Source organism: Podarcis gaigeae, assembly GCF_964106915.1.
Source record: "Podarcis gaigeae genome assembly, chromosome: 5".
Classification (NCBI taxonomy): Eukaryota; Metazoa; Chordata; class Lepidosauria; order Squamata; family Lacertidae; genus Podarcis; species Podarcis gaigeae.
In genome coordinates, this window is record NC_139681.1 from 96,747,846 (window position 1) to 96,764,601 (window position 16,756).

The 16,756-nt window shown below is 45.8% G+C and overlaps 1 protein-coding gene across 1 annotated transcript in view; it reads left to right on the top strand.

The window, feature by feature from the left end:
• Nucleotides 1–11,940: 11,940 nt before the first annotated feature.
• The window catches only part of PDE6D (phosphodiesterase 6D), a 28,755-nt gene continuing 23,939 nt past the window's right edge, over nt 11,941–16,756 (top strand). Inside the window, exon 1 of the mRNA XM_083739982.1 lies at nt 11,941–12,168. Within this exon, the coding sequence (XP_083596108.1) occupies nt 12,116–12,168 (53 nt within the window). The 5' untranslated portion in view covers nt 11,941–12,115. The remainder of the gene's footprint in view (nt 12,169–16,756) is intronic.

A 16,756-nucleotide genomic window follows, 5' to 3' on the forward strand; every position in this document is an offset into this window, starting at 1 on the left:
AATTAATTGGGAGGAAGAGAAGTCTTGATCAAACTTCTGCGTCTCAGTAAGGGGAAACTGAGTACGCTAGGTGGTTGGGTACATCAGATGTTGGTCTGGTGGAGGAAAAGGGAAAATTGGGAGGTAGAGTGTGGTGAAGTATCTAGCGCATTGTATGTGTGAGAAAGTACAGAGCAATCTGTAGCTGACCTGAGTGTGGAGTGGGCAGTACTTCGGTTCCTAGTAAGGCGACTTCACTAGGCAAGGAAACCCACAAAGCGTGTGTGTGAGTGACTGAGTGGATACTTCACAGGGCCATACAATGGGAGTTGGGGGTTCAAAGGGGGAAAATACACCTCTTGAGTGTATGTTAAATAATTTTAAGAAAGCCTTCTCAGGGGCATATGGAGTCAAAATGACGCCAGAGCGCTTGAGAACGTTATGTGAACTAGAATGGCCGAAACAAAATACTGAATGGCCATCTCAGGGAACTTTTGATATAAATTTAGTAAGCAAACTTTGGTCTAACATCGCCAAAGAAACTGGAGGGTGCCCAGAACAATTTCCATATATAGATTCCTGGCTGAGCACATTAAATAAAAATCCTCCATGGATAAGGGAATGCAAAGTCAAACGATGCAAATTATTGGCTGTAAAAGCTGAAGCTAGGAAAGGAATCTTGCCAAATAAACTCAAACCCATTTTTGAGGGACCAGAGGAAGAGGTGCTTCCACCTCCACCCTATGCTCCACATCGAAGGGAGCTTAATTCAAACACTCCACCAGTTGTAACCCCAAGGCAAGAAAGTGGAATGAATAATGGGAGTGGAGTCACAGAGCTTGATTCCTTGATAGATTATGATAAATATCTTCAGGAGGCATTGGAGTCCTATAATAAAGCCCAAGCAGAAGTGGTTATTCCACCTGTGACTCCTAATAGACCTCCATCTACAGTCTCCTTTAGTGGAACAACTGATTGCCCACCCCAAACCCCTGTACATCCAAGTCCTAGAGAATTATTACAGAAGTTACAGGGAGACCTTAATCGGTCAGCAAGCAATACAGCCAGGCGTATAAAGCTGCTAAAAGAACGCCTTGGAACAGATACCATCCCCTATGATTTGAGGCCCCTAGAGCAAAGCGAAGAGAAAGATCACGTAGTAGCCCCTCTTAGAAGAGTATTTGATGCACTTGAGGAGCCTGCGCTGGTTAACGGGCAACCCGGACCACGGCCACCTCGAACTTCGACCCTGCAATATATTCCATTCACAACTACAGATTTGATGAATTGGAAAACACACACCCCATCTTTCGCAGAAAAACCTCAGGCTATGATGGACTTGGTGACTTCAATAGTAAATACTCATAGCCCTACTTGGACAGATTGTCGCCAGCTCCTAAATACTCTTTTCACCACTGAGGAAAGGAGAGACATAATTGAAAAGGCACAGATATATTTGCGTGAGCAGGCCAGAGTGGGAAATATTTTTAATATTGACCGTCATCTCCAAGATAACTTTCCCTTGGAAGATCCTAATTGGGATCCAAACAATGGAATTCATCTGGCCAGACTTACCACCTACCGCCAGACGCTTGTGCAAGGTATCCGCAGGGCATGCCAGAAGCCCACTAATATGTCTAAAGTCTCAGAAGTAGAACAGAAACCAAATGAGAGTCCAGGAGACTTTTTAGAGAGGCTGCAAGAAGCCTATCGTATATGGACTCCTTTTGACCCTGAAGCCCCTGAAAACAGCAGAATGATTACTGCTACATTTGTGGCCCAGTGCGCTTCTGATATTCGTAAGAAAATTCAGAAATCAGAAGGATGGGAAGGGATGCTGATGAGCCAAATTATGGCCATTGCACGCCGAGTTTATCGGAATAGGGATGAGGCTGAGAAGCAAGAGAAGAAGAAGTGGCAGAAGGAAAAGATGGTAATGCTAGCCACAGCAGTGAAGCAAGACCACCGCCCCTTAAATGGAGGGAGAGGGCGAGGAAGGAATCCACCACTGGGAAGGAATCAATGTGCAAATTGCAAGAAGGAGGGTCACTGGAAGCGGGAGTGTCCTGAACCCCTGAGGTTGGAAGAAGTACGCCCAGGCCCAGGCCCAGGCCCAGGCTCCGGCCCAAGAAACCAGGGACGGGGACGGGGAATGATCCGAAATGGAAGATATCAGAGACCAGGACAAGGACAGAATAGAGACAATTTCATTGGACTGGCAGAAGAGGATTTTACTCAAGACTAGGAACGACCAGACTCCATAAAGTTAGGCTTCCAGGAGCCCACGGTCACGATTCAATTAGGGAGCCATTTAATAGACTTTATGATTGATACTGGGGCTGAATACTCAGTACTCCCAGAACTATTGCAGAAAAAGGCATCCAAAAGTGTAGTCATTAAAAGTGCCACTGGACAGTCAGCTAAGAGGTCTTTCCTCCAACCTTTGGAATGCCAGATTGGGGGACATCGTTTAACCCATCAGTTTTTGTATATACCTGAGTGTCCAATACCTCTCTTAGGCAGAGATATGCTGTCCAAATTGCAGGCCCAAATCACCTTCACTCCTCGAGGTCCAGAAATGAAACTGCCATCAAAAGCAGCAGGAATAATTACCCTCTCAGTACCTAAGGAACAATCATGGCGCCTAATGTCAGCCCTGCAAGTCCAACCCACATTGGATACAGAATTAAACAAGCTCCTCCGAACTCTACAAGTGCCACCAGGAGTATGGGCCGAAAATAGCCCACCAGGAATGGCTAAGAATATAGCTCCAATTGTAGTAACCCTAAAACCTATGGCTACCCCCGTATCTGTAAAGCAATATCCCTTACCCCGGCGAGCAGCAGAGGGCATCCAGAAACATTTGGACCGCCTATTAAAATATGGTCTGCTTAAGCCTTGCCAATCAGAATGGAACACACCCCTTTTGCCTGTTCGAAAACCTGGGACAGATGAATACAGGCCAGTGCAGGACTTGAGGCTCGTAAACCAGGCTATCGAGACCTTGCACCCAAATGTACCAAACCCATATACCTTGTTGAGTTTGATCCCACCAGAAGCAACATTTTTTACTGTATTGGACTTGAAAGATGCATTCTTCTGTTGCCGGCTGGCACCACAGAGCCAACCTATATTTGCCTTCCAGTGGGAAGACCCTTTAACAGGAACAAAAGGCCAGCTAACCTGGACAAGATTGCCCCAGGGCTTTAAAAATTCCCCAACTTTATTTGGCACTGCCTTGGCGAGGGATCTAACAAGTTACCCCTCAATACCGGGAGAAAAGGTGGTTCTGCAATATGTAGATGATCTTATACTAGCGGCAAAGGATTTTAATACCTGTAAAGAAGGGACAGAGGAACTGCTCCACTTGCTCTGGGAAGCTGGCTACCGAGTTTCCCAGAAAAAGGCACAGTTATGTTTAGAAAAGGTCAAATATTTGGGCTTTGACATCTCACACCAACAACGAGCATTGAGACCAGAGAGGAAAGAAGCTATTTGCCTTATCAAGGAACCTACCACAAGAAAACAACTTAGAGGATTCCTGGGAACAGCAGGGTTTTGTAGACTATGGATACCTGATTTCAGCAGTCTGGCCAAGCCCTTACATGAAAGCACTCGAGGTGCAGAAAAGGACCCATTCGTATGGGGACCTGAGCAGAAACAAGCCTTTTTAGTTATCAAACAACGACTTATGGAGGCCCCAGCCCTTGGATTGCCTAATTCGGAAAAACCCTTTCAGCTGTATGTACATGAACAGAATGGGATTGCAGCGGCAGTCCTAACCCAGAGATTAGGAAGTTGGAACCGCCCAGTAGCTTATTTGTCTAAACAATTGGACTCAGTAGCAAAAGGATGGCCTCCATGCCTAAGGGCAGTAGCGGCCACTGCAAGCCTTGTCAAAGAAGCTGATAAATTTACCTTCGGCCAGACGATGTATGTGAATGTACCTCATGCTGTTCTGACACTCATGGAATATAAGGGTAGTTATTGGCTAACGAACCCAAGGATGGCTAGATACCAAGGCCTATTGTGTGAAAATCCCAGGATTCATCTACGAGTAGTGAATATGCTCAATCCAGCGACTCTGCTGCCTCTGCCAGAGGTAGATGATGAAGAATCACATGATTGTCTCCAAATAATGGATGAAGTTTATTCCAGTAGACCTGATCTGAAAGATGAACCATTGAAAAATCCAGATGTTGTATATTATACGGATGGTAGCAGTTACCTGCATGAAGGTGCCAGACGAGCAGGATATGCTGTGGTCACCAATGAGGAAGTTGTGGAAGCTGAAGCTTTGCCTGCTGGCACATCAGCACAAAAGGCTGAACTTATAGGCTTAACTAGAGCTCTGCAATTGGCAGCTGGATGTAAGGCAAACATCTATACTGATTCTAAATATGCCTTCTTAACCCTGCATGCACATGGAGCTCTATGGAAAGAAAGAGGTCTAATAGGAGCCCACGGGAAGGCCTTGAAATATGGACCTGAAGTAGAAATCCTGTTAGAAGCAGTATGGGCTCCAGAACAGATTGCTGTAATGCACTGCAAAGGTCATGGACGAGGAAGGGATCCAATAACCAGAGGAAATCATGCTGCTGACAAAGCAGCCCGAGAGGCAGCCCAAAAGCCTGTGGGAGGATTTATAGCAGCCCTCATACCAGAGGTAGTTCCAGAAGAAGTTAAACCTCACTATACCCCAGAAGAGAGGAAGTGGGCTGAACAGGAAGGAGCGGTTATGAAGGACGGTTGGATGATCCTGCCGGACAATAGGATTTATGTACCTCATCATCTAGCAGGCACAATTGTAAGAAATTATCATGAATCTACTCACCTTGGCGGTACTGCAACCAGAGAGAGTCTCAGTCGGAAGTTGTATATTATTAATCTATCACAATTAGCAACTTGCATTTCACAGAAATGTGTTCTTTGTGCTAAAAACAATCCCAGGCAGGGACCGGTACAACCTCCTGGAATCCAACATGTGGGATATGTCCCCATGGAAAGTCTAATTGTGGACTTCACAGAGCTGGTCCCTTCTAAGGGATTCAAGTATCTCCTTGTGTTTGTAGATACTCTTACCGGATGGGTTGAAGCTTTTCCCACCCGAACTGAAAAGGCACGAGAGGTAACTAAGAGACTCCTCACTGAATTGATCCCAAGGTTTGGATTACCTAGATGCATTGGAAGTGATAATGGGCCAGCGTTCATTGATCAAGTAGTACAAGATGTATGTCGAGTCCTACAAGTAAAATGGAGACTGCATGCAGCATATAGGCCTCAGAGTTCAGGGAAAACTGAAAGAATGAATCGGACTCTGAAAACCCAATTGGCAAAATTAACCCAGGAAACGGGATTGGGATGGGTAGATGTGTTACCCATAACACTGTTTCGTGTTCGGTGTGCACCCACGAAAAGACTTAAGTTGTCACCTTTTGAGCTCCTGTATGGGAGACCGCCCTCCTTTGTTCAGGATATTCCAGCTGACCTTAAACAAATAGGAGATCATGTGACACAGGGACAAGTGCAATCTCTCTCCCGTGTTTTTGTTTCTCTTAACAGGTGGGCCCTCGAACGCACGCCGTGCAGCATTGCCGAGCCGATTCATCAGTTCCAGGCTGGCGATAGCGTATGGGTGAAAGAGTGGAAACGTGATCCACTTGCACCAAAGTGGCGTGGACCTTACACCGTCTTGCTCTCTACTCCAACAGCGGTGAAGGTAGCTGAGGTGACCCCCTGGATTCATCACTCTCGTTTGAAGAAGTCCGAAGGCAGTTGGACGTGCAAAGGTGACCCCTCTAATCCTTTAAAACTAACTCTCTCCAAAAACCCCTGTATCTAGCCCTACCGGGAACGGGCTAGGTCACGGGCAACATTTGACGACCGGCCTGCTGCAGCCACAACCTGGAAGCTGGCTGACCTGCGCACGCCTGAAGCTTGAGGAGCGTCTGAACCAGCGACTGTGAACGGAAAGATTCTCTAATACAATTGATTGACTGCCCCTTTGTGGAACAATTATCAGAGATATTACTCATTGGGGATCCTCGGGATATATGTTTTGGTCTTGGTGGTACCCCATTTCTGTCACTGGGGGAATTATATTGGGGCTAATAATTATTTGCTATCACAATAAGGTAATCTTTTGTGGAAGGAATGCATATACTAGACATCAACATGATTTTATTATTAATCCTGATCCCTTGGGAAGGGGAAGGGTCCTTGAATCTGACCAAATTGGCTAAATATGGATTCAGCCATGACCACAATATGTGGGTAGGCTTAGCTGAGATGGTAGCCAATGTTGCAAATAGGACCAATTGCCTTGTTTGCTCTCTTGGGCCAGATGATTCAGAGGGAGGTATGCCCTTATTACCGATACCATTAGATGCCATTGGTATGGTAAGCGAAATGCCACACCAAACAGAAATACAGAATTTCCCCGGATGGAACTCAACTAAACCATTACGAGTTATACCTGTACAAGGGGAATTCTGTGTACATAAATCATCAGATGCAGCTGATTCTCCCATGATAGGCTCTTCTCATTGTCACTATACTTGGGATTATATTAAGAATAGTCATACCTGGGCACACGGTACTACCTATCGAACTCGGAATACCTTGCCCTGTGCACCTCCTTTTATTCACGCATGGAAAGTGGTGTGGAACATAACTGTGACAGAAAAAGGCAATCTAACATACTGCACTGTGAACTCTCTACCTCTTTTGGTATTTCGCCTTCTGTACTCCACGTACCAAAAACCTCAGACCCGATGGTTGTGGTGGATATGTGGAGAATGGGCATACAAAAAGCTCCCTTCCAAATGGAGTGGGACTTGTTTCTTGGGTTGGGTATTACCACCAATGTGGATTATGCCCACTAGTTCGGCCAGGCGAACACGAAGGAATGCTGATATTTCTCATATAGCAGGAGGAAGTACCCAAAGTTGGAGCGGTACTGATGATTGGCCGCCAGAGCGCATTATAGCCTATTATGATCCTGCCTCCTGGAATCCTGGTGAGCTCATACAAGGGGCACGGGATCCTATTTATAATCTAAACAGAATAATTCGATTGCAAGCAGTAGTGGAACTTGTAACCAATGCAACGGCCCAGAGTTTGAGACTTATTGCACAACAGTTGGATGAAAGTAGAGCCGCCATTTTGCAGCTGAAAATGGGAATGGATTATGTACTTGCCAGGCAGGGAGGCCTATGTGGAGTCTTGAACTTGACAGGGAATGCCTGTTGCTTTAACATTTCAGATAATGGTGAGGCAATCCGTGTGTTGGCCACAAAGATGGAGAATATAGCACATGTCCCAGTACAAACATGGGAAGGATGGGATATGGGATGGCTCACCAATTGGTTACCTAATGTCACAGGACTCAAAGGGATACTATTGTCTTGCTTGTTTTTCTTGACAGTAGTGGTAATGGTTTTGTGTATGATGCCATGTATCATTTCATGTTTTAGAAGTACAATTAGCAAGATGGTTTCAAATGAAACTCTACCTCATATCATGGCCCTATACAGAGCTTTACCTCAGGAATATGATGAAGGTCAAGCTATCAAGGACACTTGGGATGAAGGTCCTTGAGCTTGAAAGGGGGGAATGAGGCATCTAATCATAAGCCTGCATTTTTTATCAAAGCTTATATATTGCAATCAAGGCTTGTATTTAAAAATGAGCTTAAAAAAAAGGATTTTCAAATGTTTCATGCCAGGCAGAAAGAACCTTGGCAAGAGGTTTTTCTCCTAAGACAAGGGGGCCCCATTGATTTATAGTAGAAAAACAATTCTCAAAGTCATAAAAAAGGGAGAATTACATATGCTGCCCCAAGGCTGAAAAAACACAATTAAAGGCAAGGGTAAATAGTAAAATAATACCAATGTGCCTCTCAGTAAAATGAGCCAGATCTTCTTTCCAAGGTTGAAAGGCCAAGAGCAGTGAAAAAGGCAACTGGCTTGGCTAGAAGAAAAGAGAGCATTTTTGGGAAATTTTCTAAAGCTGTTGGGAAGAGCTAATGGGAGAAGCATCTAGCTGGCTGGGAAAGGAGGGGGAAAGGGGGGAGGTGTAAACTGAAGAGGCTTCTTTTTAAAAGCTGTTTTTTACTGAGTTCCTTTTTACTTTACAAAGGCTTTATTCTTTTAAAAGGCTACCTATGATAAGTGAATGAAATATATTAGCTTAAATATATTGGCTTAAATGTAATTATGCAAAGGATTTAAGGAATGCTAGATTCTTATTTCATATGGTTGTAAGAGTTGTATTTATCCTGAAATTAAGTCAGCCACCAGCCTAGCCCCCCTGCTAGACAGAAGACGCCATCCAAGCACTCTTGATATATATGGTTGTCAGGCATTTGTTTAGAAACTTTCAAATGAAGGAAATCTTTCAATATTGATGTGAAACTCAAGATCCTTGACATCTGTTGAACATAAAAATGTAAGATTAAACATTTGTTTTAGAAGGCAATAGGGCAAGGAGGGCAAGAGGTGAGCTGGTAATTAAGATTCCATGTAAGATATATTATTACTTATTTGTCACATATATAGCTCTTTGTCTCCCTTATAAGGGCAAGGAAGTGGGTGTATCTTTTGTGGGTGTATCTTTTGTGATTGGTTCTACCAAACAGCCAATAGGAATTTCAACCAGGCTGATTGGACAGAGGCAGCCACAGGAGGAGCAAAGGGGGCTGGATTAAGGGAATATAAGTGCTGGCCAGGATGGCAAGAGGCCAGGCCAGAGCTTGGTAACCATATACCACTGAGCCTCTCATTTATTTGTCTGACAAATAAATTATTATTTTAATTTCTCTATTGCTGCGTTGAATATTTCATTCCAGCTAAGCGTTAACCACAAGCAGGGTGCTACAACAGGACATTCCTATTTTCATCAGAGAAATGTTGGAGCGAGAGGTGAGGTTACAGGGAACCAGGCAGAGGGCCTTCTTGGTAGTGGCACCTGCCCTGTGACACACCCTCCGAGCAGATGTCTAGGAGATAAACAGCTGTGTGATTTTTAAAAGACATCTGAAGGCAGCCCTGTTTAGGGACGTTTTTGCTATTTTTTGGTGGGAGCCGCTCAGTGTGGCTGGGGCAACCCAGTCAAATGTTGTTGTTGTGCAGCAACAAAAAAGAGCAGTATCAAACTCTTAAGGGCAGTTCGTATCCTATGTTCAGGGAAGATTGGTTGCAGAGGCAACAGGGGGTCTGGTGGTGCAGGTCAGTATCCCAGCAGGAAGGAAGATTAAGCTGTCAGTTAGTTCATCCTGCACATGGAATTAGGCAGGAGAGAGGGGACCACCTTGTCCTTTTAACTCGGGCAGCAAGGTGTCTTGCCTGGGCCCTGCCCTGCCTTGATCCCTTTAATTTCAGAGAACAGCTTCAGTCCTATCCTACGGCTAAGCGCCCTCCGAGGACTTCCGGGGCTCCTAAGGTAATCTCGCTCAGTAAAAAGATGGATGCTCATCGACCAGCAGTTGCAAGACAAAAACAAGCATTGATCGGTCTCTCAGAGATGAAATTGAAGTATCTCTGCTTTGCTACAGCTCCCTCAGCTCTTGAAGACTGTCTGCTTTTAATGACCTGCTAACAGGGTAAATGGGTAAAAGCATCAGGGGACCAACAAGCCTGTTTTCTATGTGAGAAATGGAATTCTGGCTTGCTTGAAGGGCAAAAGCTCAATATCCTTCCATTTGAATTCTGCCATGCCTTTTTTTGGTTAAAAAAGATGTATATTATCAAAATTCTCACTCCAAGTAAATATGGGGGGGGGGGGAGTTTCTGCCATTTATCTGTATACATCTCAACAGCAAGAAAAAGCTTTTCCCTCCGGCACTAAAATGTGTGTGTTGGGGCTCACTTGTGCTCTAAGGTTTTATAATCTTGTGATGTTTTTATTATTTTATTATACACCCTGTTGATATTCTTATCTTAAGTGGCAGTTTATAAATATTCCTACTAATAAAGATATACAGAAATACCCCCCAAATGTATATTATCATTTTTTAAAAAAATCAAGTACAAGCGTTGAATGTACAATCCTATAATTCTGTGAAAGAGCAAATCCAATGGGGTGGGGCGTATGGCTTGACAGTATAAAAACGCTGCATGCACCACACTCAAAAATAAAAAGGGATATTGTTTTTTAAGATGACCAGACATCATAGAATTGAAGTCCACCATCCAGCCATGCAGGAGTCACAGCTAACAAATCTATAACAGGTGGCTACCCAACCTCTGAAAACCTCAAGTGAAGGTGAGTCCATCCCCAAGGGAATCTGTTCCACTGTCAAACAGCTCTTACCTTCAGAAAGTTCTTCCTAATGTTTAACTGGAATATGCTTTCCTGCAATTTGAATCCATTTGGTTCTGGTCCTCCCCTCTGGAGAAGCAGAAAACAAGCTTGCTCCATCTTCCAGGTGACAACCCTTCATATATTTGAAGGTATGGTATCACCTCTTGCCTCCTTCCTGGAGATTTTTAAGTAGAAGTCAGATGGTCATCTTTAATGGATGCATTAGCTGAGATTCCTGCATTGCAAGGAGTTGGACTAGATGAAGCCCGGGGTCCCTTGCAACTCTACATTTCTATGATTCCATGTATATTAGGATAAATTCATCATAGAATCAGGGCTTAAAAAAAATTGGTAGTGTTGCGGAACTGTGAAGAGCTGAAACTTAAGATTGGAAAAATGAGAAACCCAAGTGGATGGATTCTCCCATTCCTAAGTTGGGTGTAGAGGAGAAAACTGATTAGACTTGAATGCTTATGAGAAGCAAAAAGCACAGCCTGTGATGGTTTCATCGGAACCCGGCTGCATGGCAACAATTTGTGGCGATCATTTCACTCAGGGTTACTAAGACTTATTAACACAAATAAGGTAAGAAAGCACTTCTCCATTCTGCCCCATAGGAATCTTATTGAACTTCTCAGTTTGTGGGTTGACATTCAGCTGCTTTGTCCGAGACAAAGTCTCTGAACTCAACTTCTAAGGAAGGGAGCTTTAGTCCGCTGAAGCCTCTGCTATATATAAAACACAAATTTGCTAGCCTGTTCCAACGCCACAGGACTCTGCTCTTTTTGCTGTCATTGGCCAGTATAGCTGACCCCGCAACCCACAAAAAGGTTTAAAAAACATTTAAAATTAGTATAGTCAAATGAAATGTTTTTTATTTGCAAAATATGTGTAGATTTTTTTTCCAAAATGAGAGCAAGAGAGCATGAAGCCATGATATTGAGGACAATCCTAGTTGTGACCCAGAATCGCCGTTCAAACAAAGTGCTGGAGAAAACTTCTGAATAATTATAATTTGGTAGTGATTTATAATTTCTGGATTTCCCATGATAGTATTATAAAACAGTTGTGTTCTGTGTTATAAATCCAGCACAGCTGGAAGCTGTTCCTTTTTCTTTTCCAATCTATCTATTTTCCAATCTATTGCTTATCAATATATATATATATATATATTGTGGCATATAAAAATATAAAAATATTTTATATTTTATGGCAGGAGTAAATTTTTATTCTGAAAAGTGTGGTTTGAAAGAAAAGAGACCCACACAGGACTGGACCCACAGTCTCTCACAACTACCGTAAAGGCACACACGCAATGAGCGCGTAACGTATGAAGGATACCCGCGTGTCTAGCGCGACCCGCAGATCCGGCCGCCAGGGGGCGCTCTTCACTCAGAGGCGGCCGCTTTCCCCGCTGGAGGGACGGCGCGCCCGCCTTCCGCCTAAGATTGTCCTGCTGCGACACCCGTCTTTCCCCGCCGCCTGGGGGGCAGTCAGTCAGTCAGGCGTCCCTGCCTTAGCGACCAGCGGCGAGGGAGGCGGGGCCACCACCGCCGCTAAGCCCGCGGATTGGTCACCGGCGTTGCCAGTCGCGCGCGCGGGTGGGGGGGCGAGAGCCGGCGGGCGGCGATTGGCTGGCTGGGCGGGGCCAGCCGGGACCAAAGCGGGTTGGTTGGTTGGTGGGTCTGTCTGGATTTAGCGGCGGGCGCAGCGGGGTCCGGGCCGGCGCGCTCTCGCCTCCTTCCGACGCCCCCGCCCAGGTCCGTGAGGGAGCGAGAGCGGGAGCTCAAGGCCGGGCCGGGGGGCGCCCAGCCCAGCCGCGAGGAGCGGGACCATGTCGGGCCAGGAGGAGGAGCGCGCCAAGGAAATCCTGAGGGGCTTCAAGCTGTATCCGGCCTGGCTTGGGGGGGGGCGGGGAAGGGTTGGTAATTACGGTAGAGAGATTGCGGGGGCGCGCCAGACGGGGAAATACGGTAATGGCTAAATATTACTATAGGCGGTTTTAGCGCGGGGAGGGGGAAAGCAATGCATGCACGGGGGCGTGATATTCGGACGGAGCGTCAAGAGTTGTAACTACGGTGTGTGCAAATTCCTGCATTGGAGGGGGTTGGACTAGATGACCGCCGGGGTCCCAGCCAATTCTGCAGCCCTGTGTCTGGTACGCCTAACTGGTGTAGATGGGGTGGTGTGCTTGCAGGGATATGCACTTGCAGGACATAATTGGCCAGGGCGTGGGGAGCTGGGTGTGTAATGTTCCCTTGTAGGTGTGTGCAAGTATTGGGATGAATGTGGCATGCCTGTTGGGGGTGTTCAGCGAAACAGTGGAATATACTTGGGTGTGATTTAAGCTGTTCCAGGCACGGGGAGAGCGCCAATAGCCGGTTTTGTGTCTTTGGGGGTGTTTGGGAATGGTTTTATGTCTGCAGCAAGCCTTCCTCCTTATGCACTCTCCATGGGCAATGTGAGATGGGGACTTTCCCTCTGTTACAGATGCTCCTCAGTTTTAGTCTGCTGGAAAGGGGTCTGCGGTAAGCTTCCGAAGCACATTGACGTGTCTGTTTGTGGCTTGGCGCCAGCGGGCTCTGGAGCTTGGCAAGTTTGCAAGCCTTCCATACTGTATAGGAGAAAAACTGGAGATCTGAAAAGAGCCAGAAGCTGCAGCTCCGGCCCTGTCCTCCTCCATTGCAAGATTCTATAGATGGGAGCCTCTGCGGGATTAACCCACATAATCCAGATCATAGTGTGCCCAGAGCAGGAATGGGTGCATTGCAGGAAAGGGCTTCCAGAGCACTTGAGCAAACGGGCCCAACTCAGCGTCATCTGAGAGGTGGTAATTCGTTTACCCAGCAATTTGTACTTTCAAATGACAGCTGTCTTGGGCTGCGGTTCTAGGTATGATTACTTAGGAGTAAGCCCCATCAAACCTACAGGAATGGACTTCTGAGTAAGTGTGCCTAGGCTTGACCTATTAGTAGCTATGGCCACTTCTCTCTCTGCCCCCTGTCTCTTTACCATCATATACCTAGAAGAGAGAGAAATGCAGAAAGCATGCCTACAACATCCTGCACGACAGTCAGCTGACTGCCATTGTTTGCAAAGTGCTAATCACTTTGTTGCAGGCACACCTCTATCTGCCTTCCACCTAGCACCATATGTATGTATATATAATATGTTTTTATTAAAAGATTTTTCTTGGGCAACAATAGACCACGCAGTCTCCCTTTTCAAGTCATAGAATCATTCAAGCAGATCAGTCATTTTCAGAGTGAGATGCTAATGCTACAGGCAGCATGGGCCTGAGGGGAAGAAAGAGGGGAAATTCATTCTTTTACATGGTATAGGAACAAAGCTTTTGTGTCAGCGTCACGTAAACAGGTACTTTATTTTTGCTGGCGATGCGAAAATCCGGAGGGCCCAGGAGGTTACCCAGTCCTTTTTTGCTGGCAGCACTTAAGGGTATGCAGAAGAAGAAGAAGAGGAGTTTGGATTTGATATCCCACCTTTCACTACCCTTCAGGAGTCTCAAAGCGGCTAACATTCTCCTTTCCCTTCCTCCCCCACAACAAACACTCTGTGAGGTGAGTGGGGCTGAGAGACTTCAGAGAAGTGTGACTAGCCCAGGGTCACCCAGCAGCTGCATGTGGAGGAGCGGAGACGCGAACCCGGTTCCCCAGATTACGAGACTACCGCTCTTAACCACTACACCAGCACCTTTCCCCACAAATGTTAAAAATGTGGCACTTACTGTAACACCTTCATGATAAGAGCCAGCACCTTTCCCCCCCCGAAAAACAGGAGCACTGGTTACACCTGGCGCCAAGTGTGATATTAGGTATCAAGTAGGTGGGTGCAGCCGAAAGGAGAGAACTGGTGGGCCTGGTTAGGCCTGCAGGCAAAAACTTATCCCTCCCTGCTGTCTTTGGTGCCACTTGTTTTGAATGGTGGTGGTATAAAGCAATCAGACTTCCAGCTCAGGGAGGTGCCATGCATTAGAACTGAGTGTCTGTAGTTTGTAGAAGGAGGCATTTGTGGGGATCAGTACTTTGTCTCCAATGGGAACTCTGGCTAGTATGGTTTGTGTTGCCAAGAATGCAGGAGGTGGACGGCATGCCTCTCTGGTTTGCTTTTGAGTATGAACACAGCACATTTGGGCAGCCTGGGGACTGTTATCACACGCAGAGTGGGCTCAAATGAGCTTACTAAACTGCGGGAAGTTTCAAACACAGGCTTCCTGGCTGAAGCAGAGCCTCATCTGAGGACCCCTGTACTTGATTGGTATGCTTTGCACAACCTGTGTTCTACCCCAACTGTGTTTGTGGCGGTCTATTTTTGTTTGGTGTTCACAATTGGAAAAAGGACAATTGGAGGAGTGCAATGGTTCTTCTCTAGGGCAGAGGTCAGTATCCATAGGGAGTGGCTCAGTAACGCTGGGTAAATAACTTTCCTGAGAAACTCTTGCGGCCTTTCTCTAATGTCTCTAAGAGTTTTTATTCACTCCCAGCTGGCAGAGGCACATTTCATTGCAACTGCTCTTGAAATTACCCTGACTTTTCAATAGTTATTTCACTTTGCAGTATATATGGGGTTATTAGTTTTTTTTTCTTTTTTAGGAACTTGGTTGGATGCATGGTCAGCTAGGCTTCTAAATAGCTACCTGGTCACCTATGATGAGTTAGAATTTCTTCCAGGTGACCAAGAGGTAAAACTTTGCAAAAGATCTTCAGCTGATGGACCAGTATACTGGTCAGTTGGTGGACTAGTATAATGTTAGGGCAATCTAGTAACTGTGAAATTCACCTGCAAGGCCAGACCTCAGTTTTTAGTAGAAGTGGCTCATTATTTTTCTTCTGGTTATGAGAACTATGAACTAGCTTGTAGAGGAAAAAGCTGTAACTTGCCATGTAGGCCCCAGGACACTACATGAGAGTCTGCATCATGGTTACCAATTTCTTGAGCCCTTGTTTATGAGCCCTTGTTTCCTGATGTTTTTCAGAGCTAGGGAGGTGTGGACAAGATAGATTGAGAAGATTCATAGTCAGCAAGAACTGAAGGCTTGATGAAAGTTTAAAGACCACATTTTGAGTTCCTTGCCAGCAAGGTGTCCTTTGAAAATAGCGCCAGGGAACCTTCTTTATCTGGGCCCTGAGAGAAGTTTCTCACATCCATCACACACCCCCTCCTAACAGTGAGAGCTTGCTAACTCCAAAGCCTTACTTTGTAAGTTTCCTGATGTGATTGCTCCTCTGTGATTTTTGTATTTGTGCCGTGGCTTTTCCATGTCAGGATTGGTGTCCTTGCAGTGTGCTCACCTTGGTCCTTTTGGCTTCGGTGGAGCTGTCCAACAAAGCTGTTTCTGATAGGACGCCTCTTGAGCCTGATGCTGTACTCTTGGAAAGCAAGCCATGCCCTGAGAGAAGAGATAAAGCCACCAGTATATTCTCTGCAGTTTAGCTGTGCTGAAACAAAGGCTGCTCACCGAGCTTTCACATTCTCCCTTGCCTTAGATCAGGGGTGAGCACTTGTGTCCTCGCTGCAGTTGCTGGACATCAACTCCCATTCTCCCCCACCCTTGGCCATGCTAACTGGGGCAGGAGTTGGTGCCCAGCAACTTTTGGAAGGCCGCGGGTTGCTCACTTCTACCTTAAATCTTTGTGCTTGTCCATCCTTCCTTTTGCATCCTTTCCCCTTTTTGGTGCCAGAGCTCGTTGCTCTGAAATGTGAAATTGCAAGCAGGCAGAGTACTGTACCACTAAACAGCAGCATGCCACACATCTGACACAAGAGCTTCCAGGTCACATGATGCAAGTTCCAAGCAGTTATGAGCCTTGACAGTTCTCCCTCCCTCCAGAAATTAAGTGGTGTCAACCACCCTTGAGTTTTTTCCTCTCTCACCCAATTTCTTTGGAAGCAAGTGACATTAGCGAGGATTGGATAAGCTTGATTCTTCTCTTTTCCCTCTGCCCCCAGTGGAGGCTTTTTCAAAGCAGGGGGTTTCGGGAATGTTGGGTGGGAGACTCCAGAGAGAGCCTATTATTGTACTACCCTCCCAGCTCTGGGATTTCCAGAACTCTTCTTTGTGTAGGTGATGCCACAGTCCTTTAAACTTTCTCACAGTTGCTTCTATTTACTTCTGCGTCACTCAGGAAGTTTTCTTTCAAGACATGATGAATATAGACATAGCTGAGGGAATCCACCCTCTGACGCAGTCATGTTGAACAGTGATTTCCTTCCTGTAACAGTAGTAATGCAGGGATGTTCTGTGGGAATAAACCTTGGGCCTGAATAGTTTGGCCCAGACTCCATGGATTTAAATATTCACTTAATGGGATTTGTGTATGTGGTATTTTGGATCTGCTTGGTTGGGCTTTGCTCTAAGAGAGAAGATGTGAGTTCAGAAGAGTTGAGGACAGTTTGGTTGTGTGCTTTTGTTCAGTATTCTGAGCCTGAGTATGGGAGCCTTTCAATGGGGTAGGAG